This window comes from Melopsittacus undulatus, chromosome Z (assembly GCF_012275295.1).
Source record: "Melopsittacus undulatus isolate bMelUnd1 chromosome Z, bMelUnd1.mat.Z, whole genome shotgun sequence".
Taxonomy (NCBI): domain Eukaryota; kingdom Metazoa; phylum Chordata; class Aves; order Psittaciformes; family Psittaculidae; genus Melopsittacus; species Melopsittacus undulatus.
Genome location: NC_047557.1, coordinates 92524549 through 92549393, shown reverse-complemented (window position 1 = coordinate 92549393; position 24845 = coordinate 92524549). Strand labels below are relative to the sequence as shown.

Genomic DNA, 24845 nt, shown 5'->3' with positions numbered 1-24845 from the left:
GACACCTGAACACCTGCAATTAGAAATGCAAAGATTGTTCTAATTGAGCAGTCCAAAATCAAGCAACACTGCTGACTTTCTAGTGAGTTCACAAGCTTTATAGCCAGCCAAGAAACATGCAGCAAAGTGAAGCATTTTCAGTATTACTCATGCTATTTACGGCTTTTCTAGATCATCACTTCACCTAAAAATGTATGGAAACCCAGGCTTGGGGTTCCCACAGCACAGAAGTGACATGTTCATTTGGACCTTGCCAGCTTAATTAGCATAGCTATATTTCCTACTACCTGGAGCTCCTGAAAGCTCTTTGTTAAGCATAATGCATTATAGTAATCCAATTTAGATGTGACAAAAATCATGTTCTTCTGCCAAGGCATCTACTGCACTGAAAACTGTCATTCCCAAAGTAAGGGTCACAACCTTCAGTGGGACTGCCAGCCTAACAGTGGTGTAATTATCTAAGCTAGTGTAATGAGGCTGGATGAGAGTGGGACTTCCTGCCAGAAACAGGCTGAGGAGATTTTTAGGGGGTGGCTAGACTATTCTGAACAGGAACACTTGCTCTCCAAATCCTGTCCGTTCTCCAGCCCCTGTTTTGTACTTCAGAGAAACTTTTTGGAGGGTGAGAAAATTAATGTTTTCAAATTTATTCTATTTATGTGTCTCTGTATCTGCTAAATTTTAGTTCAGATTAATATTTTCTTCAGGTCCTGTGATAAATATGGTAAGTATTAGAAAAAAATCTGTAGGCTCCTAATTAGTTTCCAATGATTCATTCAGACAGCACATTTATAAATAGGGGGAAAAAAGTGCAGGGGGAGGAGGGGAGCACAAGAGAGAGGAGTCTTTAGAACACATGCTGTCCATTTTACCCAGTAGCCAGAAAATTTTTGTGGTGCATAATTATATTATCTTGTTGGTGAAGAGCTCAGTGTTGGAACTAAGTTTCTGAGCCTGCCTCCTACCTTCTAGTGCTAGCATCCTTACTACATTTTTAAGTTAAACAGTTTGTTCCCCCTTGGATTCTGAACAGGGGGTTAGCGAAATCTCATTTGTAGATAAGTAATGGGCATGTGTTCTCCCTTTTATCTTTTACTTGTCTGCTCAACATTCATGTCATTGAGCACAGGAAGAGCTGACATAATTTATTATTTCTTTTTAGAAATTAGTAACTTCAGTAGTGTTGGAGTTCAAGTATTCCTTTATTCAAAGAGGGAGTAAAATTGTCCATTATCTACAATGCTAGACACCATGTGGTAAATTATAAATTAAACAGTGAACCTGGAATGCACACACATCACCTGTGACTGCAGACTCAATGAGGTCTCTGTGACGTACATGCAATTAAACCTGTATATTGTTTCTGAATAAAATGAAGAGTACTAAAGCAAATTTCAGCCTAAGTATTGCCCCACGCTTTTTTAGATTATGTTAGCAATCTCTTATCTCACACTGGATTCGTAATCACTGTCAACTCACTATACTTTCCTTTTCAATAAAGAACAGTGATGTTATGCAATGTTACTATGTAGAACATGCCCTGGTTTTTTTAGTCCTATTTTAGGAACATACATCTGAGTAAAACTACATTTTTGGTGATGCTAAGTCTTCCCCCAGCAGTTAACATTTTGTCTATATTTATGTGACATGACTTTATGCTTTATGGTTTTGGCAGATGGAGGGATGATTTTCTTCACATTTTTCATATGGCGAGGAATTTACAGGAGCTAGTTTAGCAATAGAAAGCAGAGGAGGCTTTGATTTGTTTACTTAACATGTATGTCACATATAAAAGGCAATGTCCTTCCACTGTAGTTGTTAATAACTAGCTGTTCCAAATGGATTTGTGCCAACACAAAATCCACCGCCACAATTAGCAGTAATAGGAATTTCAGCTGGCAGCAGCAGTGAAGGCAGTAAAGATTAAATGACTGTGTGAACTGTCCCTCCGAATTAACACTGATGTACACTGGCAAATAGTAAGAAAACTCACACCACTGTTACCCTTCGCTCTGTTTTACTCTGCTAATAATTAAGGGAAAATACTGGTGTCTGAGACTCAGTAATTCTCACATGGTGTAGATTCACCCCAGTAATGACAAGCATCTAAGTATCCACACCAGTAAAACATCCCAGATTATAAAATCTTATAGATGACTTTCAGATGCTTAAGGATACAAATAACCTTTTGAAGAAGGCTGGTTTTGAGACGTATTTGTCAGTTACGTGCCTGTTACTGACTTCTAGCTTGTGTTGCACATGTACTTCCAAAAGGCCTACTTGAAAATTCCACTAAATGACATCCAAGAAGTTAATTTTTTTTTCAGGGTAGACAATCTTCCGGAGCTACAGAATATCAGCAAAATAGCATTCATGGTAGTACCTCTATAGCATAAAATATGAACTTGGCCTGGAGCAGGTTGTCAGAGCTGCAATAACAACAAACCCTCCCGCTTCTCATGAACCATAGCTTAATTATGCTAATCCTTGTACAATCAGATGAATGAAAAAATAGTAGAATGAGGATTTGAATAATTATTTTATTTTACAGTATTAACTGATAGAATACATTACAGATTAGCCCAAGTTTCTTTAGAGTGATTCAGCTTGTTGTCTCAGAGTGTCCTGTATGACATACATTCAAACTACAAATTATTTTCCACATTTTAAATGAATCTCTAGCAATGTGCTAGAGCACCTCAGAAATATTTTAGGCTTAAGAGTTGTCCAAACCTAACCTTTGAATTCAGGAACACAGTAAAACATCTGATTTGTAGGTCAGAGTGTGTGAACAGCACAGCTGTTAACTATGACCTTGAAGAGGTTTTGCAGCTGCAGTTATGGTGCACCATTAGGAATGACACATCTTCGTAACATTTTGTACTTTGTGAAATGCCATATTTTAACCTATGTGTTTGCAGGACAGCATCTGATTCCTTGTATTTGTTATGGACAGAATTAAATCTCGCAAGTCAATCTAAGATGTCAGTCGTTTTCTGGTCATTCTGAAAGCATCCGAAACACAGAAGTTTTACCGATGTACAGGAAGCACCATGTAGTTTTATCAGTAACTTTAGCATGTGCATGAATGGGTACGTGCCAAATTTATGCAGATGAATTCAGACATCTTTGCTGCAGAATTTTCAGGAATAGAGCAATTCCTTTGGTGTTGACAGTTAAAAGCTTCCATGGAAATAGATGCCTGGTGCCATGCTCTGGCACTGGTTAGACAATCCAGTGATAACAGTTTGCCAGGGAGCAAGGCTAGCAAAAAAAAAAAAAGCCAAATCCAATTCAAATTTATCATCAGGTAAATGTGAGTTTTGGCAGCAGAACAGAATTATTCACTTTAGACTTCACTCGGGACACTCAGTGAACCCCTCTCTTCATACGAAATGTGACCCATTACCAGCATGCTAAACTGTGCATCTAACCAGTTAGGTCCAACAGAAACACATCAGGAGACACTAATTCTACCATGTATTACCTATGTAAATCAGATCAATTTGCTGCAATATTTACTGTTTCCTGATTTCCCAGTACTATCTTCCCAAAGCATTGGGTTAACTGAGTGGAGAGGTGGTTGTTGGAGCTTGGGGAAGCAATACATAAGGTGTAACAGCTGTTGCATTGTGCCTGCTGTATGGAAAAGGTCAGCCCCTATAAAATCATGGGCAAACAGAACTCTCTGAAGAACTGGGCTCAGGCACGGACAGTAGAAAGAGACAGGAAAGCATGTTTTATGGTTTCTGAGAAGTAAGTTTATGTATTAAAGAGAATGCATCCTATGAAAAGGCATTTATAAAGTAAATACAGCTAGTCCAACTTTTTCACTGAGACATGATTGCTTTTCAACTTCATGAATAGCAAGTAGGGAAATATCATGGACACACAATTATAATACAGTAAAATGAACATGAAAACTTTAACAACACTGAAGGCCACCATACACCACAACTACAACTGTAGCCTACAATTGTTTCAAGCAGCCTTGCCAGTCTGCTTTGAACTTTTTGAAACCACAAGGTTATCTACAGATTTGGGAGTAGGTAAGTATACTGCTCCCAGAAAAGGAAAAATCCCCAAAATGTAACCCAGATCCCCACATTTGGTTATTGGCTATAATACAATACCATCAAGTCAGGAGAAGACTTAAACATAGAACATTACAGGCTTCTTTTATCAATATAGACACCAGACATCTAACTAACTCAAGGCATTATATACAGTCCTGTTCCTGCCAGAGCTGAGAACCAGACTGAAGGCACCCCTTCCCACTATGAGCTGTTGAAGTAGAGTATTCATAAAAGCAGGGTTTACTTCTTAAAGAAACTGTCCATTAAAGAAAAGGACACAGGATATTCCAAATTCATCTTGTTCCAGAACTTCCACATGTAAATCTGTGCATAATATTTTGTACGGTGAAAAAGTCAGTATAAAAATACTGCTGTCTTTTATCCATACTGTGAGAAAAGCACAATTTATTATAACAGGAAATAATACTTTATTAAAAAATTTACATGTAAACAAGTAACAAATTAATTGAAGGTTAATGTAAGTGCAAATTAACTTCATAAAATGGTATCTGTTCTGCATTTAAATATATATAATTTGTTTTGTCACATTCTAATGTGGTTCTACTCCACCATCCCCAAATTTCAGTTTAAAAAGATTTATCATTGCTTGCTTTATACTAAAAAGAGTGTACGAGCCTGCGTACAAGTTTAAGTTTTGCTCTGCAAACAAGACACATCTATGGTGATACTTATCATCCTTTCTTAACATCTCTGATATCCACAGGACAAGAAGATATATAACATATATACACAGTGAAAATGTGGGCATGTCAAGCCACTTAAATTTAGTTCATTTGCTTGCACAAATTGAAACTTAAACCATTTATCAATGAAGCAGACACTGTAGTGTAACTTCCAGACTTGCTTGCACACCTTAAGGCATTAATGAGAGTCTCAATTGGTAAGTCATTCTTGTTATCACCATGAGGATCATCTGTACAGTTCTTGTAACTGTCAATTGCTTGTTCATCACCCACATGCAACAAGCTGGCCTTGCTGAAAGCTCCTAAAGCACAGACAAGTCATGGCAAGACTTTGATTTTGCTTTGAAAGCCATCTTCTTGTTGTTCTTTGCCACAATTCTCCCCAGGAATCGCCTTGCCTTTTTGCCTATGCTTTCTCTTCTTTTTGTGTTGGCCATTCTCCGAGCATTGTCTTCTTTGCTGTCTTTGCGAAGTCTAATCTGCCGAACAATACCTTCGAACAGGTCCTTGACATTATGATGAAGAGCAGCTGAGGTCTCAATGAATTTGCAGTCAAATACAACAGCACAGGCCCGTCCCTCTGAATAAAAAGAGAAATAGAGATGAGTGGAGATGGAGATTTTGCCTTTATCTATACTGGCAGAATAAAAAACAAAACAAAATTTGACTTTAAGTAAGGAAAGTGCCTTCAATGCCACAGAAGAGCTTTCCAACATTGTAGGAAAGCCAATTTGCACACTCATGTTTTTGCCCCCTTACTCTTCCCAGGTTTGCTGTGGTACGGTCAGGAATATCATTTAACCAATTGCACTGAACATAAGGCAGTACCAGTCCTCTAAGCAGAGCATCCCAGTATTGTTTAAGAGCTAAAGCTGATATAGGATTGGCACTTGGATGCACACTTGCTGTTTGATAGTGAGGTACAGAAAGAAATGGGCTTTACTTCTGCTGGAAGTCACTGAGCTACTATGAACATCTGCCTTGCTGTAATAACTGAGTTTTCCACACTAGCTACAAATGAAGCAGTTGAAGTCCAGAAGTCAAGTCACTGAACATACCACTAGATGTTAGGAAGTTGTAACACCACTGGATTTGACTAGGACTGCATTCAAAATGCAAGATGCTCATTGTTCCAGATGTAAGCACGTAACTCTGGAACATTGCTGCAGTGCAAATTCCCATGTCCAACTTGTGGTAAGTAGAGGCAAAGTTGTAAGCTTGAGCAAAATACTTATGTTGCAGGTAGGACAGGTTAACCATGCACTGCCACCAGCCTGAAAAAAGTGACCATCTGATGAACTTCAGTCAGTCCCCCGTGTGCAGGCATTTAACACAGGGAACATGGCAAAAACAGATCACCACACTCGCCACTGTTTTCTGTGGGACTGAGTCTCCCCCTGCATGAGCCAGCTGGCTTGATTTTTCCAGCATGCCTCAAAGAATTTATTTTTCTACATTAAAACCAGACCATTTCTATTAGCCATGATCCTCCACAGCCTTTGCTACTACTGCAGCCACAACTGTGTAAGTGAATGGTGTCACTTACCATCAACCGAGACTTCCCGGGATCTGACCAGGTCGCTTTTATTGCCCACAAGAATAATAGGAATGTCTTCTGTTTGCCTTGCTCTTCTTAGCTGGATTCTTAGCTCAGAGGCTTTTTCAAAGCTAACTTTATCTGTCACTGAATACACAATAATATAGGCATCTCCCATCTTCATACAGTGGTTCTGAAGCCACTGGCTGTCATCCTAAAATAAAAGGCAAGAAACAGAATTATTGCACTGAAAGTCTATTCAACACTGTTTTAATTATTGTAAGCACCTTAAAGGTATTTTTCTTCGCTTTATTATAATGAGTTAGTGAAAGTAAGCCAACCTCTCAATTTAAAAAAAAAAATTAAGGCATATTACAAAACAAAATTCCTTTTTTCTAGAAATCCTGTCAGGTCTGCACTGCTCACATTGCACATCTCTAATTTTACAGTAGTTCCCTGGGCTGCTCATGTAAGGTGCTGCTTATTCCAAGCATTAAGGGATCCACACTCCAAAGCTCTTCAGATTTTTAAATTGTGTGAGTAGCTACAAGAAATTAGTTGCAGGAGCAAACAAAGGCAGCACGAATTCTAATTTTTAATGTCACTTTTTTAATGTTAGTTATCTTCTTTTAGTGTTAGTTATCCGACTGGAGAACTAGACAGACGTAGCTGTGCTATTTCTGCTTTTGTGAAGAGTGAGCTACCGACAAGCCGTGACAAAGAGATATCAAATCTGTTATTACCTGTTCCCATATATCGAACACCACGAGAGACGCCTCTTCTCCGTCAACTATAATCGATCTGTCGTACGTATTTCCTACAGGAAAGACAAGTACACAAAAAGCAGTTACTCTCCTCCGTCCCCTCCGGGGTGGCCGTAGGGGGATGGCCCGGGAGTTACGGGACCCCCAGGTCAGTGGGTGCCCAGCTCCGCCAGCATCCTCACCGGCCTCCTCCGCCTCCGCGCTGTCCTCCACGCCGCCGAAGATGCGCGCCAAGCTGGTCTTGCCGACACCGTGCTCGCCGAGCAGGATCACCTTGTAGAGGCTGCTGTCGGAGTCGCTGCCCGAGGAGATGACCGAGTCGGAGGAGTCGGAAGCCCAGCTCTCCCGCTGCACCTCGCCGGGGCTGTACGAAGTGCAGCGCACTAGCCCGGCGACTTCGTCCTCCGGTAGGGCGGCCTGCAGATCCCGCTCGTCTACCGGCATGCTTCGTCGGTGCAGATGCTGGTGCACGGAGAAAGGCATGCTGCAGCGTCGCTTGTCCAGGTAGGGCAGCTTGTCGCCGCGGTTCAGAGTCATAGAGGTGCCGAGCTGAGGCCAGAGAGAAGAAAAGAACTGTCAGCACCCGCCGCCCTGCTCGGAAACCTCCTCCGTACCTTGCGCTTCCGCGGAGCGGCGCTTACCTCAGGGCGCTCGGAGGAGAGCGGTTAGTGAGTGGTTCTTGGCTCCCACTGCTCGCACCACAGCTCCCTCAGCGAGTGCTGCCGCTTTGCTGCGGCGGCCCATATTTATAGCCCCGACAGACGGCTCGGCCCGCCCCTCCATGATGCGCCCGAGGCACCCTGCCACCGCCAACGGGGGAAGCGGCGCACGCCCACGGCGGGGTGGCTCGGATCAGGTCGATGCGGTTCGGTCGGTCTCAGCTAGGCTCGGTTCGGTTCCGTTCGCTGAGGCCGAGGCCGACGGGGAGCCGCGGGCCGATCTGCCGGTGGCAGCGAACCGGTGGGCGGTGAGGCTGCCCTCCCATGGGCGCCGAGGAGCCGCCGGGACCGCGGCGCAGCCAGGCAGGGCGAGCGCCGATGGGGTAGGCTCGGAGCGCTTGTGGAGGAAGCACCGCCACGTGGATCAGTCCCACGGCCCGCTCCTGCCGGCCCGGGATCCCTCTTGCCTCATGTAAGGCAATATTCCTATGTATGCGGCTTGTTGCCATTTAACAGCCCTTTGTGAGAGAGCACCTGTTGAACGCACATAGGTTTCCGCGGTTTATTAATCTCTAAAGTTACTTGACCAGGAGTTTATGTGTCTGCAGCAGTGTTAGGGAAAATACTCTCCAGTATTTGTTTCACTTGGTGCTTAATTTTACTCAGTGCTCAGAACGCGATTATGAGAAAAGAGGTTGTGCTACGGCTTGCATTTAACAAGCTTGCCAATGTCTTCACATGCAGTGCTAACGATATAAGGGGTGAATATAAAACATATTATACACATAAAGGTCAAAATCTTCTCTTGATTTCACCTGAGCAGCAAAGTGAGACAGTGAAAGTCTTATCTCATAAGTGACACAGTCATCACCTTGTGATCGGGTGAAGAAACGACTAACCAGATAACTATACTTGTATTCCGAATGGCTCACCCATGCATCGTGTATACAGTTTGTTGTTTACCTAGCAACGAAATGTGTGAGACATTTTTACAGCCAAAATAACTTTGGCTGCTGTTCCCAAAAGATTAGAGCCTGATCACTATGGGAAAATCCCTGTGACTCTGGGCAGGGACAGTTGCCATTGAATTTGTGACAGTTTAAGGATTTACAATTCAGCTGCAGAAGCAATGCTAAAGAAGGCAAGAGGTAGGAATGTGATGGAAATGGAGTTATAGATATAATACAGGATATAGGAACAAACTAAGTAGAAGAAAAGAGCATGGGATTGGGCTATGGGGTTGCATAGCCAATGCAATACAGCATACCAGCTCAGAAACGTCCTTTTTTTCTTACAACATTAAGCTTCTCAGGCTCTGTAACTGCAACAAAGATAACCATAACAATGCTTTGAATGGACTGACCACAGGGAATGAATTTTTTTTTCCTATGAAATTGAGTGAGTGAATATTCTATTGGTTTGGGGTTTTGTTCAGGAGCCAATTACAGTCTTCCAGTCCTGCTCTCCGGGTCCTTTTGACCCTTTTGCCCTGATAACTGCAGTTCGAAGTGTTAATGTGGCAGTTAAAGATCACCAAGTGCTTACAGCAAGTTCTTTCTGCCTGTCTCACAAAAGAGCAACCGAAATAGCCTTGTCAGTTTAAATAGAGTTTGGCGGTGAAATGAAGTGCATACTTCAAAACAGGATGATAAAGCTCTGGTTAGCAATTTAGATCATATTTAAATAAATTATGGTTAGCATTTGAAGTACAGCATGGTTACTTGGATAAATTGGAATTTGCCAAACCATCTTGATTAATCTGTGTTTATATACAGTTAATTATGTAACTACCATGTAATGGAAGGAAAGGTTTGTCTTCAGTTAACTTTTTAAAAATTCGAATGTTTCTGCTTTAAGTCCTCACCTGAAGATATTGTGAGTGGGTTTCTGAGTCTGTTGGACCAGTGTTTCCTGCGTGCCTTAACTGTGCATCAGGGTCAAACTTTAGAAGTTGACACATAAAGTGGGGATATCCTTATTTCTTTTGTCTGAAAGAAGGAAAACTGGTGAAGCATCAGAACCAAAGATACAGAGGGCCCCTTCTGTGCTGGCTGCAACCAAACTAAAAATGGGAGTTTCCTGGTGGGACTTCAAGAAGCCATATTCCTGGCCTTTTGTTGGTGAGAATTACGAATATTTTAATGACATACAGACCTCTTGCTAGCCAAAAAATAACAGGAAAGGCGTGTATGTAAAGGTATGTAAAAGTGCTAAATAAAACCATTGAGAGAACAGTGTTTCAGCAGGAAAAATGACTGAAAATAAAATAATACCTAGTAGAAATCATACAGAAAATCCAGGACTATGTGACAGATATTTGTTTGGTGCCAGCAGCCAGGTACAACTAATGCATTAATGGTTATAGAACACCACTATGGTTACAAGATACCACTCGGGATCTGGCACTGGGTTCTGTGAGTTGTCCTTTAATGCAAAGTGAGATGGCTTTGGATTAGGTCTCCAGGGCTTCAGTTGTTCTAGAGGGGTGAGTAGAAGCACAGTGGAGTGCTGTGCCAAGGTAGTTAGGTCTGTTCCCATCTGCTACAGGACTTGTGCCTGGAACCAGAGAGAGTCAGATCACAGGGGTCACGTAGCTGGTTCATCTCTGATCTTAGTAGGTCCAGCTATTTTGTGAAGCTGGAAGGAATTAACAGATAATTCAGGTTAATCACTTGAGACACATAACCTGCTTCTTCACATAGCATGTAATTCTGTTTGCTGTTAATTATTGCTATATATTCATGTATACATTACCGTGGCACCTGCTGATTTCAGTGGGGTGCATATGAAACCACCTTGAAATGTTGATCTTTTCATTTCCCTGAGGGATTTTAAGACTATCTCCTTTCTCGCCTGCCTTCCATTTCCACTGATATGTGACTGTCTTCTAACAGATGTATTAATGCTAATTTATTTCTATTTTAAAACATATTTTAATGTCTTGCTTTTCTACTCTTATTTTCTGTTGTCATAGCTTCTAGGGTTTGTTTTGATTAAATGAGTGCTTCAGACATGTCCTGTAGACTTGCTGGTTTTAGTAGGCTTAATATACCATTCCTTACATACTGAAATGGAAACGGGAAATTTTGTATTCTGGTTGGATTTTACATGGAGCCAGACCTGGTGTCTCAGTGTGGAGGGTGAAAGTCCACTCCAGCCTGCATGGCAGGTTGTAACTGCACCAAATTGGGGTTATAACAGTGGTACCATCTGCGATTCTTCAGTCACGGGTGGCTCCTGGGCAGTTCAGGTGCCTGTCCCCTGCAATGGCTGTGTTATAACCAGCAGCAGAGCTGCAGCGCAGGGGCTGCTGTCTAACCCAGGTCCTTGCTGTGAGGAGGTACAGCTTAGCAAAAGTAACAAGGAAATTCTGCTGAGGTCAGGAGTAATTTTTAGTCTGCAGGACCCCAGTCAAGGACATCGTGATCATCAGGGTATTCCAGGATCCTGGCAGAGCCACTGTAACTTCCCATTTGTGAATCAACCCAAAAACTTCCCTTTTGCTTGGCTGCCCAGCCAGAGTCTGTGGTGTTTGTCCTGTGGTTGTCATGGAAGAATATCATCTGAGACTTAGAAGGAAAGGAACACTGATATCCTGTATTGTGTGAAATTGAGCATGAAGCTCTCTAAAAAGGGATTACCTTTCCCCCCCAGTTTCATTTCATATCTATATGATTTTCACTTTTGTTCTTTCATATGCTTTCCACTTTCCTTTCTTTGTATTTTACTGTTGTACTATATCTGATTTCTTTCTTTCTCTCATTCCTTTTTTATGCTGTCTCTCTCTTTTTTCCCTTTCAGTTTTCCCCTAGCTTTTTAGATGTGTTGGTGTTCACTTCTAGTACACTCTTTCACTCTTGAGTACTTTTCATCGTATGGAAAATGGTAAATATGCAGTCCAACCCTGTTTTTCCAGTTATTTATTCCTGTGGTAATAAAGCTTGTACTGGGAGTTTCTTTATGCTATATTACATGCACAGTGCATTTCACGGTCTAAATGAAAAGCACAGCCATTGCAGGGGCTGCAGTGATAGCTAAGCATGTATAACCTGTTACCCAACCTCCTCTCTTTTGAATTTTCAGATAAAAAAATCAGGATTTGGGGGATTTAATGAATTTTATGTGATTCTACCTTATCAGTGTTTGTTCAGGGTCAAATGTCATATTATAAATAGCATTTATATTTTCTACATCAAAGTAATGTTATCACTGATTTCCAGTTTTTGCATTTGCTGCTGTCTTTCACTGGAATTGGTTTGCATTTGATTAGGAATAGAATCATAGAATCATAGAATAGTTAGGATTGGAAAGGACCTCAAGATCTTCTAGTTCCACCTCCCCCTGCCATGGGCAGGGACACCTCACACTGAACCATATCACCCAAGGCTTCATCCAACCAGGTCTTGAACACTGCCAGGGATGGAGCATTCACTACCTCCCTGGGCAACCCATTCCAGTGCCTCACCACCCTAACAGTAAAGAATTTCTTCCTTATATCCAGTCTAAACCTCTGCTGTTTAAGTTTCAACCCATTACCCCTTGTCCTATCACTACAGTCCCTAATGAATAGTCCCTCCCCAGCATCCCTGTAGGCCCCCTTCAGATACTGGAAGGCTGCTATGAGGTCTCCACGCAGCCTTCTCTTCTCCAGGCTGAACAGCCCCAACTTTCTCAACCTCTCTTCATATGGGAGGTGCTCCAGTCCCCTGATCATCCTCGTGGCCTCCTCTGGACTTGTTCTAACAGTACCATGTCCTTTTTATGAATATGTATGTTATGAATAGAAATATGTTGAACAGCCCAAAGTCTGGATTATTAGCAGTGAGGTTTAAGAGAAATTGTTTTTCTCAGTGGGGCTCCATGCTGGAAGTTCTGGGTTTCTCCTGTACTTACTTTTCAACTAATCTGCACTGTCTCAAGTCTAATTAATCAGCCATTATGTGGATGAAGTTATTTCTATACAAACTGCAGAGATATCCCCAAAGGTCTGTTCTTGCCAAGTTACATGAAGCATTACTCTTGCAGAGTCTGGCTACCTCCCAAATACCTGGACTAAAACAGAAATAGCAGTATTTATTATTATTTTAATTACAGAACTGACAGACTTGGGGCAGTGGGAGGGGAGACAGAGGCAGGTGTTGGAAATGTTTTGGGGTTTTCTGACCTAGCAAGATCAAACAAACAAACAAGCCAATTTTTTTCCTTATCCCCCCCCAAAAAAAAGGATGCAGTGCAAATGTGCTGTCAATTTGTCCTCGCCATCACCCTTAAAATCACAGATTAGTGTGTGCTGAACAGATATGGGATAATTGGTTCAGTTTGTGAGTGTATATAAGCACATATTATGCCTTTTCATGTGTAGCAAAGGGTATATTGCATTGTCTTGCAGTTAATATATAGGGATGCAGAAGTGGGCTACAGATTGAACTGTAAGCGTAGCTGTAGCAAAGGCTAAATCAATTTCAGCCTTCATGCTACCTACCACCTTTTTGGGAAGGCCTGATAAATGTCACATCCCCACTGAACCTACATTTGGACATTACCAAGGGAGGGCAGCACAGCCTCTCTGCCAAGGAGTCCTGCTTTTTCTCATAATTACTCTTGCATTTAATGACAGATCATATTTTGATGGAGTAGTGGTAGCCATAAATTGGGGCTGCAACAGTACTATGCAAGAAATACAAGCTTTGTAGTCCACAGAAATTGACATAGCTTAGAAAACTCACATAGAGTGCTACTGAGGAAATGCAAGCAGAAACCAACTAAATCCATTATTATATCTACAAAGTTAATCACAGGTTGGTTCCTCTCATGGCTGCTGTGCTTCCTTTGAGCTTCAGACCACAAATTCTAAAGGGAACCACTAGGCACTGCAGAAGAATGTAGTGCTGTTTGTGTTTTTCAGGAAGAAAGTGATAGAATAGGTATGTTTTAAGCCCGTGCTTGTAACTTAAAGCAAAGGAACTTAAAGCAAAGGCTTGTCTTTCTGAAACTTTTGCAAAAGAGTGCAAAAAATAACTTGGGCTAAGAATAACTGGAAATGTGGTTCATCTTCCTGCTGCTCTGGATTTCTCACTGCTTTGAGTAAGCTCAAAAACCTCCACTACTAGATAACCTCATGACCAACAGAACCAGGTGAATCACTGCTCTAAAAAAGAAATTGCACAAGTGTCATATCTAATTTCATTTTGCCCGTGTCATTCCCCACATATTTTTTTTTTCCACAAAATGCACCACACTATCAGTAAGCTGCCCTGTTAGAATATCTGTGGGAAAGCAGTGTGTGTCAGTATGACTTCATTTTTGAACTGATTTTTATCTTTTTTTGAGTTTATTTCATAGGAACAAGGTAACCGCTCATACTCTGCTATGAGAATTAGAGTTTGGATACCCGCTTAGTTTCCTCAGTCACTGCGGAAGGGACTTAGAGCACGTACGGTTTGCGATCAGCTGTTTGCTCCTATTGCGTTTCAAGTTTGGAGTAAAATCAGAACATGACCTAAGATATTTCCGTAATTATTTTCTTTTATCACCCCTAATTCCTCTTTTTCAGTATTAAACCTGTCATGGCTAATGTGCATGACATACATCACCCATCCATGAGTGGAATGCTAAATATCCTGTTACAGTTCCAGTGGGATGTATACTCCTTAGTGTGGATTTCACAGGCCCATTACAAGAAATATCTAGAAGTCTGATGCTATGAAAAGGTTTCTGAATTTACAGATTTCAACAGACAGTTGGTTTAAGGAGTGGGCAATGTAAATGCCTGTCTGTCTTACTAAGTACATAGTGGCAAGGAAGGAAATTGCAAATGTAAGATTTATTGTTTACCAGCAATAGCTCTTGGCAAGAGGAATGAATCTATTTACAATAACAAATTAAAGGAGCTCTACTGGGTCAGACTCAACTTACAGGCAGTTTCCAGCAGCTGTCAGTAGATATCTAAAGAGAATGGACAATAAGAAGATGATAAAGACAATTAAAACTCTTGCCATACAACCACTAGGCTGAAAGTATTCCTTCTGTGTTTTTTCTGCCTATTTTTCTAATTGCTTTTTGACTCACAGATTATTGATATCCTGCAACACCCCCATTTACTGTACTGTTAAACAGAGAACAAGATTTCCTTTATGTCTTCTTCATACATGATATGTTTTAATAGCTTTCTGCAGTAATTATCTCTCTTATCTGAGGAACCTAGAGTATTCAGTCACTCCTTACATAAATGTAATCCCTACATGTATCTTTTGTAATAGACCTTTTTAGAAATTAGAGGACAACAAGCACACAGGTTAGAAACACTGCATGTGCGCATGGACTTACACAACGGACAGTGATACTTTTTGCTTTCTGTGCTAATCCTGAGAATCCCTAGCATCTGTTTACAGTATCAAGTGAGCAGTGAGTAATGTTTTCATGGACCTACTGTGACTCCTTTTTTATTGAGGAACTAAAGATTTAATAGGCAGTAAATTAGGTAGAAAACAGCCTAAAACTGACCTCAGTAACCCACAGACCCCGTTTCTCCCATAGGCCTGCGGGACAATGTCTTCAAAAGTTTCCTGTTAGAAGACATCTTCCAGATAGTACTGCAGTAAAAAGTGAAGGAGAGTATAGCTGTAAGGGAAAACTTCTCTGTAGCATGAGATTACAACGAGGGTGCTGGGAGTATGGCAGATTACGCTAGTGACAAAGTGTTGCTTACGTTTCAATACATTACAGATGTCAGAGGAAAGAAGAGCCAGGGATGTGGGGTCAGAAAATCTGGATAAAGTCATTATATTGTAAATGTTTCCATGAATATGACAGATGAACAAGGAAAAGTATCCTTGCAATGAAAATCCCTAAGTAGGAGCAGACCTGTGGTCCTCTGAGAAAATGACCAACATGCTTCCAGCATGCAAAATTGCACTGATCTGTTGCTGAGGGCGTTGCACAGAAACTCAATTTATAATGTGTCTGGCAATATGAAGTGAAAGTTTACCTATGCTGCCCTCTTCTGTGTACCAGATAAGAATTAAAAAAAAGGATGAGGATTTTTTAATCTATCTTTTCTTATACAGAAAAATTTAGTTTTGTGTCCAAAGGTGCATTTATAATGCTTAGAATCACTGCAACATATCTAAAGCTCCTGGTGGGGACTGGTAGTGCTGAGAATTAAAACATAGCTGCCCTATTCCTTAAGGTGATAAAGTCTGATCTTGTTTCCCTGTGGGGAAAACTCAAATTCTCTTTTATTTCAACAGATGAAAGCTTGAAGCAGGGAAAAAACTCAGTCACAGAGGAGACATGAATTTGAAGTAGAAGGCTTTACACTTTATAACCCAGTGCAGAATTTATGGTATCTTTTCCTGTAGTGAGTGATGTAATGGAATCATTTGTGTAAAGTGTGTAGGAATCTGAATGTGAGAGATGGTGTAGTCTGTTCGAGGAAAAACTCAGAATTTGCCCATTTGGAATGTGCTGAGTTTGGCAAATTCCGCATTTACATCATAGCAGTATTAGGCATCTTTGCTGCTTTGAAATGCCTCATTTCCTGCTTTGCCTCTGCTGCTATACAAGATACTTAGATGAAGATCTTAAAAATCCTTATAGTACAATTATACTAGAATAAAATCAACTTTCTGATATTCAGTATGAATTGTTAAGGTTCTTTCTGATTTTATTCTTGAGAAAGATTGTAATAATAATTATATATAATATGCTTCATTCTCTACCACTTTCATTCCAAAAAATGTAAACTGATGTGGATCTAGGCTCATGATAAAATACAGAAAACAAGCACAAGCATACACTGAAGCAACAGAATGGTATGAAGTGTGTATCTTATGAAAAGAGGGTTATAGACAGTAGACTTGAAAAATATAATTTTCTGAAAGCAAATGCAGATCTTAATTTCAAAGCCAGCCCTAACTGGAAAAAGCTGAATCAAAACTCCAGTGCTAAAAGTCTCTCAGTCCTAAAGATAAAACTACAAAATCTTGATGCATTTGAAGGACATTCTATACCCAAACCAGTCACAGTGGAGCAGGTATGAAATAACTCTTTTTCCCTGCTCATCATTTCCCTGTTCCTACCACAGGCAACTGCTGCACATCTAGTGAATACCAGCACACTGAAATCTTCTGTGAGGCAGTGGCATGCTGAGCTGCTGATCATGTTGGGGATGTGCCAGGGAATTAATGCTCTAGCTCTCAATCTTGCATATCTCATGTGGGAGGGTGGAGTTCCCTGTCAGAGGTTCCTTTGATAGGCACATTATAATGTAAATCTTTGGGCCTTAGGCGTTTTGAGAGGACTTTCTTAATTTTCCAAGTCATCAAAGCTACTTACATTCAAAGAAGGATGATGATTCCATTCTCTAGTGGTAATGGATTTCAGAAAAAAAAACCAGCATTTTTCCCAATTTACAGTTTGAAAATGAGATTAGAATCAGGCTTCCACGCTTACTCACAGCAGTAATTACCATGAGCCAGGCAAATGCTTCCTTGGAATCAGACTCTCACGTCAATAGCATCAAGTCTGTGATTTCACTGCCTGCTCATGCACCCTGGGCTGTGGGGTGAAACGGTCTTTATTCAACAATTAATGTCAAAAAGAATATGATGAATACAGTAAATTGCTTTTCCACAAAGGCTCTTTCTTTTCACACTCATCCCTTTCTTTCATAATCTTTACTGAAGAAAGAGTTATATGTTTGCATTACTCTTCTGCTGAAGCACATCAGCACCACCAGAATCATTCAGATGAATCTACAGCCTTCTAAGGTAACAGGCACATGTAGCTAGGCAACAAAAAGGAATATAGTATTTTTCAGGAAGGAAGACTTTGCTAGATGATCTCATATAGATGCAGTGCTTTTTTTGCCTTATAAGAAGAAAATGTTTCATTGGAGAAATTAGTCTGTTGTCCTGTCATCATCAAGTCATCTTGATGTATAGGCTTTCTCTGATTAGCTGTGACAGAAGATAACTATGCATTGTGTACTGTTCCTATTTATTTCTCTGTGTCTGTTGCCTATCTGTAAGGATTTACAAAGATTAAAACACAAATAATTTTATGGCAGATTTCATTAACCCTCATCCTAATTAAAATAGAATGCTTCAATAATTACCAAGTCAGCTGAAATAAATAATATCTCAGTTCAGCAGAAACTATCAGCTTTCTAAAAGATTTTATGAGTGGAGAAGGCATGCTGTTGGATGTACAGTCCATCCCTATATGCGGGGACAGGGCTGTTGTGAGTAGTTTTACGCTTATGAAGGGATTTGTTTAAATGCAAGTAAAAACCTGATGTGATGTAGTTGGTACAGCATAGGCATTGATGCCCTTGGTGTCCTGGATGACAATGATGGGCCCAGCAAACAAGAGGATGGCAGAGATCCAGGCCAGCTTCTGGGATGTGGGGGACAACTTCCAGCCTTGAGAGGCAGCAGGAGGAGCTGTGAGATGCTGGATGAAGACATCATCCCTTGTTTCTCATCTGGGTTTGGGCTGGCCAGGTCTCAGTATAGCCGCTGACCCGTGTGAAATAGTAGCAGCATCTACCGGATGCCCTTACCAGCCCCTCAGGCACACCAGGGTTCACGATCTCAGCTCATGATTTCAGCTATCCCGTTTCCCATTTCTCCTTTTCTACCTCTCACTTCATGTATTCCATTTTGTACATCTCACTAAGTTGCCAGCTTGTCTCTACATCCCAAAACATGTTTAACTTGCAGTGTTTTCAGGTTTTGTTTCCCAGTTTGGTGCAGCCAACGTGGCTGGGACAGGCCATGCACAGTGCAGGCAGGAGATATGTAGGCACCACGGAACTCATTCTGTCCTGGAGGAGGACACTCCCTCGCAAGTTGACCATGTCTGTGAGAGCAACTGCCCTGTGCATTGCAGTTTCTGTGGCCTGCACTTTGGTGGTACAGACCTGAAAGCAGCTGATCAGAGACACTACACCACAGTCTTGGCAGCTTTCACATATGCATTTCCTTTCTTTGGCATGCTATTTTATTTGTGTATTCCAGAGCCTGTTCTGTAGGTGGCTTCCATTCTTCCCAGCTGGAGCAAGGCACAATTCATACCACGTTCTCTCTTTCATCTAGTCATTCTTCATGACGAAGCAGGGATTGCCCCGTTAGGCATGCAAGCCAAAAAAACCCCCACAATGTATTTGTAGTCAGTGAAAGCAGCTTTGAAGAAGGTGAAGACTGGATCACAGTAAAATCTCAGAAGGTAAACTAGTATGATACTTTGATATGTATACAATTGGGATATAAGCTATAGTGTTCATTCAGCAGTGGAATGCAGAGAACTATTAGTTATATGACTAATAGCTGCATAAGTACATCTCCTTTGGAGTTAAGTGCTTAAGAGTACAGATGAGCTGCAATACGTACATGCAAATGGCATATGCATTTAAAGTAAGGCAGTTAGGACTGAGGTTAAAGCTGGTTACTTTTTGTTTTAAAAAATAATGTAACTCTCAGTTATTTTACAATGAATGGACCAATATTATTGTTACCAACAAAAATAAATGTGATGAGAAGTCATCACTTTTATGCTAAAAATATAATCCAGAGTATAACCTCAATTAAAGCACTCAAGTTTGCAGGCTCAGACCCAGAATGGTGAGTTTGAAGGGGAAGAGGAACAGATTGTTTAAATAACAGTTCTGTTTCAAGCTCCTGGTCAACTTTGTCATTAATAAGACTCATTAATCAAATAGAATCTGACAGGCTTTTTGCATTATTGACTTCCATTTTAAAAAAAGTGTCTAAAATGCATTGTTGTGAAGTCAGTACCGATTTGAAAAGAAACAATTTATGTGACTCATTCCTAATCTTCTTCTGTCAACCTAAAAAGTAATTGTGTTCTTAAAAAAGTTGGCTGCAGTGTCAATGAAACTGTTTTCTGATTTTCAGTAATAAAACTAGTTTTGTTCTGTTAAAACTGTTAGGAAAAAAAGAAGTGCAGTCTATTGGCATTTATAGTTTTTCTCCACAAGCATTTCAGACTACAGTGACAATTTATTTGCCACTTTGAAAGGGAAATAAAAAGCACTGCTGCTTAGATACTTCCATAATCCTTAGGCAGAGCATGTGCCAGCTCTTCCATTAGCAAAAGTGTAGGCAATCAAGCTGCCAGGCATCCTGGGGTTAAGCAAGCTCCTGGCAATCTACTGAGGTTATTTTGGTCAAGGCCACGTGTGACACATCTGATAGGAACTCAAAAGAAACTAATTTGGGAGGGCTAGAAAAAGACATGCTATGATAAACTATCATCTCACAGTCACATCAAAATAACAGGGAGGATCACGTCCAGCAGACAGAGTTTGGCAGTGATGACTTGCCAGTTGCTTGGGTCTTCCTGCTTGGCTCAGCATGGACACAGCTGCTCCCCACACTATTTGGCCACTGCACTTCCAGTCTGGCAAGGTGTGCATCTCCTTATGCCAACTTAAAGCGTTAGTTTCACATAGATACTTTTCCTCCTCCTGTTTCTGACTTGCCTGCAGTGGGACACCAAAGGCTTTCTTGCTACCACAGCAGTGCAAGGGCACTAACCAGATGGGCTATGTAACAGCCTAGCAAGAGAAGACAGAGAGGTCCACACTGTGGCCATTTCTTGGCTACAGGCCCCACATGGGAATCTCCCCTTCAGGCAACCAGTTTGTAGGGAACAGGAAACCGGAGGGGTGGCACATGTGTAGCATAAGGTAATGGGAGGTCATAATTTCCCCTGTAAATTGGAGGATAAAGCCTCCAGCATCATAAAGCTCCCTGTTCCCCATGTTGCTAGTGGCAGCACAGTGAGGTGGTGTATGCCACTGCTATTTCCTTTTCTCTTGTCTGTACCCTCCCAAAGCTCCCAGGCAGCAGCAGCTCCCCATTTGCATGTTATATTTATTCCACAGACTTTTGGAAATTAATTGCTGCTGTGTTCTGTCCCTCCAGCCCTGTGCTGGAAACAGCTAAAGGCAGGCACTGGAGACTGTTTTAACTTCTGTGCCTTTGCACCTGAAGCTTGCTTGTGCTGCAACATGATACTGAACAGCATCAGGACTGATGAGATACCTAGCAAGTTACTCAGTGATCCTGATGAGTGTGTGGAATCAAGTTAGGAGAGCAGGGTTTCCAACCATTCAACCAACCAAGATGTTTTTATCACTGCAGACACTGTTCCTTTGATCCATGAAGGAAACCTAAGGAATGGAGGTAACCTGCCACAGGATGCAAAAGCTCTTTTACAGTTAGGACATGAAGGAAGAAATAGATGATAATAATATGTGGGCAGCTTATACAGAATGCAATAGCATGTCTCCTACAGCTACTGAACTGTGTTGAATAAACAGAGAGGGCTCTGCTCTTTGTAAAAATCTTGTGTATTTTTAAAATTTTGTGGAATGAATTAAAGTTTTGTATGTTTTCTATTACATGTTGTTGTCAACTAGAGCAGATGTAAACATAGAAGTAATAGCCTCAACTTCCCCTGGTTTTAATCTTTGTTGATAATTAGCTTTCCACAGGAACATTTGAAAGATTTTGCTATAAACTTTCCTTTAGTATAGGGAAAAAAGTTGACTCTGCCACTTGTTCAGTGTGTATTTACACTAAACAGTGCATTTCATAAAGAAAGGGAAGGGAAAGTGGCATAGTCGTCTGCTTGGCAGGCAGGGAAATGTTTCTAACAGCTATAAAAAAATAAAGACCCAGTAAAATATGTGGCTTATAAATCAAAGCTTGGAGGAAGATCTTTATCAAAGCACTGTACTGACAGTAAACACATCCATCTTAAGCATGGTCAGAAGACTGAAATAACTTTCATTAACCAACAGTTCTCAGCATGTGGCAAACTGCTCCACCCAAGGAGCACAAGAAATACTGCCATCAAACTGTCAAGTTCTTCTAGACAGCTCAGTTGCATCTTGGGTACAAAGCTCCTAAACTGCTTCCCTGCCACTATGAAACTGGGGAACAAAGTCTTCGAGTGTTTCAGATTGCTTCTACAAGGCAGCAATGGCAGTCCAGGAGCTGCTGGGAAGGAGCCTGCCTCCTCCCAGGGAGCAGGACTCTGGGCAGGCCCAGGTCTGGGCAGCATGGTGAAACCGTGCTGGTCTGCAGCTCAAACACGGCAGGTTACCTGAGTGCACAAGGCAGCCAGCTGCCCTAGGGAGCTCCTGCTGCAGTGTTTGCAGACTGAGAGGACTGAATGCCACTCAACCACCCCTAGAAGGCTCTGCCCAGAGCCTAGGAACGTGAAATAGATGTCTGCCTCTGGCATTCTTCCTGGATTTGAATGAGGCTGTAGTCAACGCAGCTGTTCTAAAGGGCCACAGTTTCTGATGGAATGTGTCCTGTTACAAAGCATTCCAGAGGCTAAATTTAGGGGTAGCTTTTTGGAAAAGTAAAAGTCTGAAAAGAAGTATTTGTAATAATGTTTTCTTCTCTCCCTTTATCTCCAGACAGCAGGAGCCAGCTAACAATCATTAGAAGCAGGGAATGGAAGATTTTTGCTTGAACATTATCATTCAGCAAGAATCCAAACTGAGGGAGCCTCTACAGGAGGACCTAGAATTTTGAGCAAAGTAACTGTGGTTTGTTCTTAACCATTTTTATCATCTCATAAATATAACATCCACATCATTTAAAGAAGCATGCCAGATCTTAAAGTAATAGAATTCTCCAACCCTGAGTAGCAGAAGTCAGACCTTTTCTTTGTTATCCCATAATAGAGTCCCATTTTCTGGAAAGTCATCCCCCAACTATATACTATATGTTTAAACAATCCACCCACATACTGTTGCTTCTGAGCAAGTAAATGGTGCAAATTGCACCTCAGGATTACTGTGTACAATGTGCTTCATGGGGCAAGTGCCAAATTCTCAATAAGTTATTTGATGCTACTATTATGTAGTGGTGAAAGCTAAGCAGAGACATTCAATAAAGCATAATTCACTATTCTTTCTCTACTTGGAGCACAGGGTGGAGCAATCTGTTGGCAGCTTAGTCATCCTTCTATTTTCCCCCTGGCACATATTTGCATTCCTTTCTTCCCCAAAATCCAGGAGGGCAAAATTAATTTCCTATTAAAAAAACCAACCAAACAAAACAAAATGGAAAACAAAATCAAACCAATTAAGCATGCTGCCTACAAGTTGCCTACACGCACTGCCATGGTTGAAGTTTCATTCATGGTGCAAACACTGACAATGTCAGAACTAATCAGTTCAACAATGCAGCAAGTTAAGCAGAGAGGAAAGATAGTATTAACAACTGGACCATTCTGCTCCCTTCTCAATATTACTACTAAATAAATACTGTCTTTATTTACAGTTTCCTTCATACATCCAAACAAGTGTTGATCCTTCAAATGAAACTAAGCTGAATAAGCAGATTAAGACTGCTGCAGAATTAGCTTTCTGTAGAAGACCTATGCAAAATGGGTGTCTCATTTCTGAAACAGGAAGATTTGCATTTGTTTCTGTCCTATTCTGCTGTGGGACGTTAGATGTCACACTTGGATCACCACTGCCTCAGTTTCCTCAGCTGCTCAACACATACAAGACTGGACCACTAGGCTTTGGTTTACACTGTTCACAAGCTTGAACAGCATCTGAGACAATCCAAGAGAAAATGCCACTGAAATATAAAGCATTACCATCAAACAGGTGAGCAAAATCTACTTTTCTAAGTGTATTAATCTACAGGTAACTGACAATGAATTGCATACCCAATAGGATTTCATCAGGTTGTTGATTTTCCATGTGGTCCATGATTAGAAACATGTTTTACAAAAATTCAAATTAATTTTGGAATTCTTTTATTTTTTTCTAATATCAATTTCTGCCAAATACAATAGTTGAGTAAATGACATGTTTCTCTTAGGTCGTGTAGTATTATTAAATCTCAATAGCTTTAAGCAAAACTTGTCATTCAGTTGTCAAAGTTTGCAAGGAAACGGTACAGAAAATAGCTGTACCGTTCTTACTGAAAACTATAAATTATTCTCTCATATATTGTGGCAGGCACAAGAAGAAATAAACCCCAACAAAATAACCCACCTCAAAGATTCTGTATTTCCTACCACAAGTAATGAGTAATTAAAAACACATCATACTTTCTATAGGTCTAGGGAATCCTCTGTATTTGTCTAATCCAAGGTAATATAATAAAAGCCACGCAGATAATTCAGAAGTGTTTACACTTACCGCTGAAGTGTGATGCTACTTTGCACACATGAATGTACACAGTTTTTGACATCTAATGCTAAAATTACACTAGCAGTCCAAAACAGTTGTATGAATGTAAAGATTTTAACTGCCAATTAGCTTTGTGTACTTGTACCTAGGGTTCAGCTGTAATGGTTATTTTTCTCCTTCTTAGTAGCTGATGCAGGACTGTGGTTTTTACTTGAGTCCGAGAACAGTGCTGATAACACACTGATGCTTTTAGTCATTGCTAAGTGATATTTACTCTGATCAAGGACTTTTCAGTCTCTTGCTCTGCCAGTGAGGAGGGGCACAGGAAGCCAGAAGGAAGCAGAGACAGGACACCTGACCCAAACCAGCTGAAGAGGTATTCCATACCACAGCACATCATGCCCAGTATAGAAACGGGGGCAGCTACCAGGAACGGCTAGATCACTGCTCAGTTAGGCTAGGTGTCAGTCGGTGGGTGGTGAGCAGTTGTATTCTCTCCCCTTGTTATTTCCCTTATCATTATTATTATTGCTGGTAGCAGCAGTGGTTTTGTGTTATACCTTAGTTACTGCGCTGTTCTTATCTCAACCCATGGGAGTCACATTCTTTCAATTCTCCTCCCCATCTCTCTGGGAGGGGGAGGTAAAGAAGGGGAGTAGCAAGCAAGCAGCTGTGTGGTTCTCAGATGCTACCTCATCTTAAACAATAGGAACTTGTGAAGTCCATTGTGCAAAATCCACTAATTTTGGATAGTGAGAAACTGGATAAACCAAGTTGAAGCCAATCTTTTTAAAGAAAGAGACTACCTATGCAATGACTAATAAAATGTAAAAATCAATTTTCATTGTATTTTTGTAGCTGCCTGTAAGCCAATTTCCCACATACCATTTTTTGTAGGAGTAAGGAAACA

General features: G+C 41.0%; 1 protein-coding gene across 1 annotated transcript; it reads right to left on the bottom strand.

Annotated features, from left to right (window-relative positions):
• Nucleotides 1–4480: 4480 nt before the first annotated feature.
• RRAD (RRAD, Ras related glycolysis inhibitor and calcium channel regulator) lies at nucleotides 4481–7788 on the bottom strand. Its single transcript, XM_005152174.3, has 5 exons — nucleotides 7723–7788; nucleotides 7264–7630; nucleotides 7061–7134; nucleotides 6327–6531; nucleotides 4481–5360 (listed from the first exon to the last, which is right to left on the bottom strand). Exons 2-5 carry the CDS (start codon nucleotides 7616–7618, stop codon nucleotides 5083–5085), a joined length of 912 nt encoding a protein of 303 aa, XP_005152231.1. The 5' UTR covers nucleotides 7619–7630; nucleotides 7723–7788; the 3' UTR covers nucleotides 4481–5082.
• Nucleotides 7789–24845: the final 17057 nt, after the last annotated feature.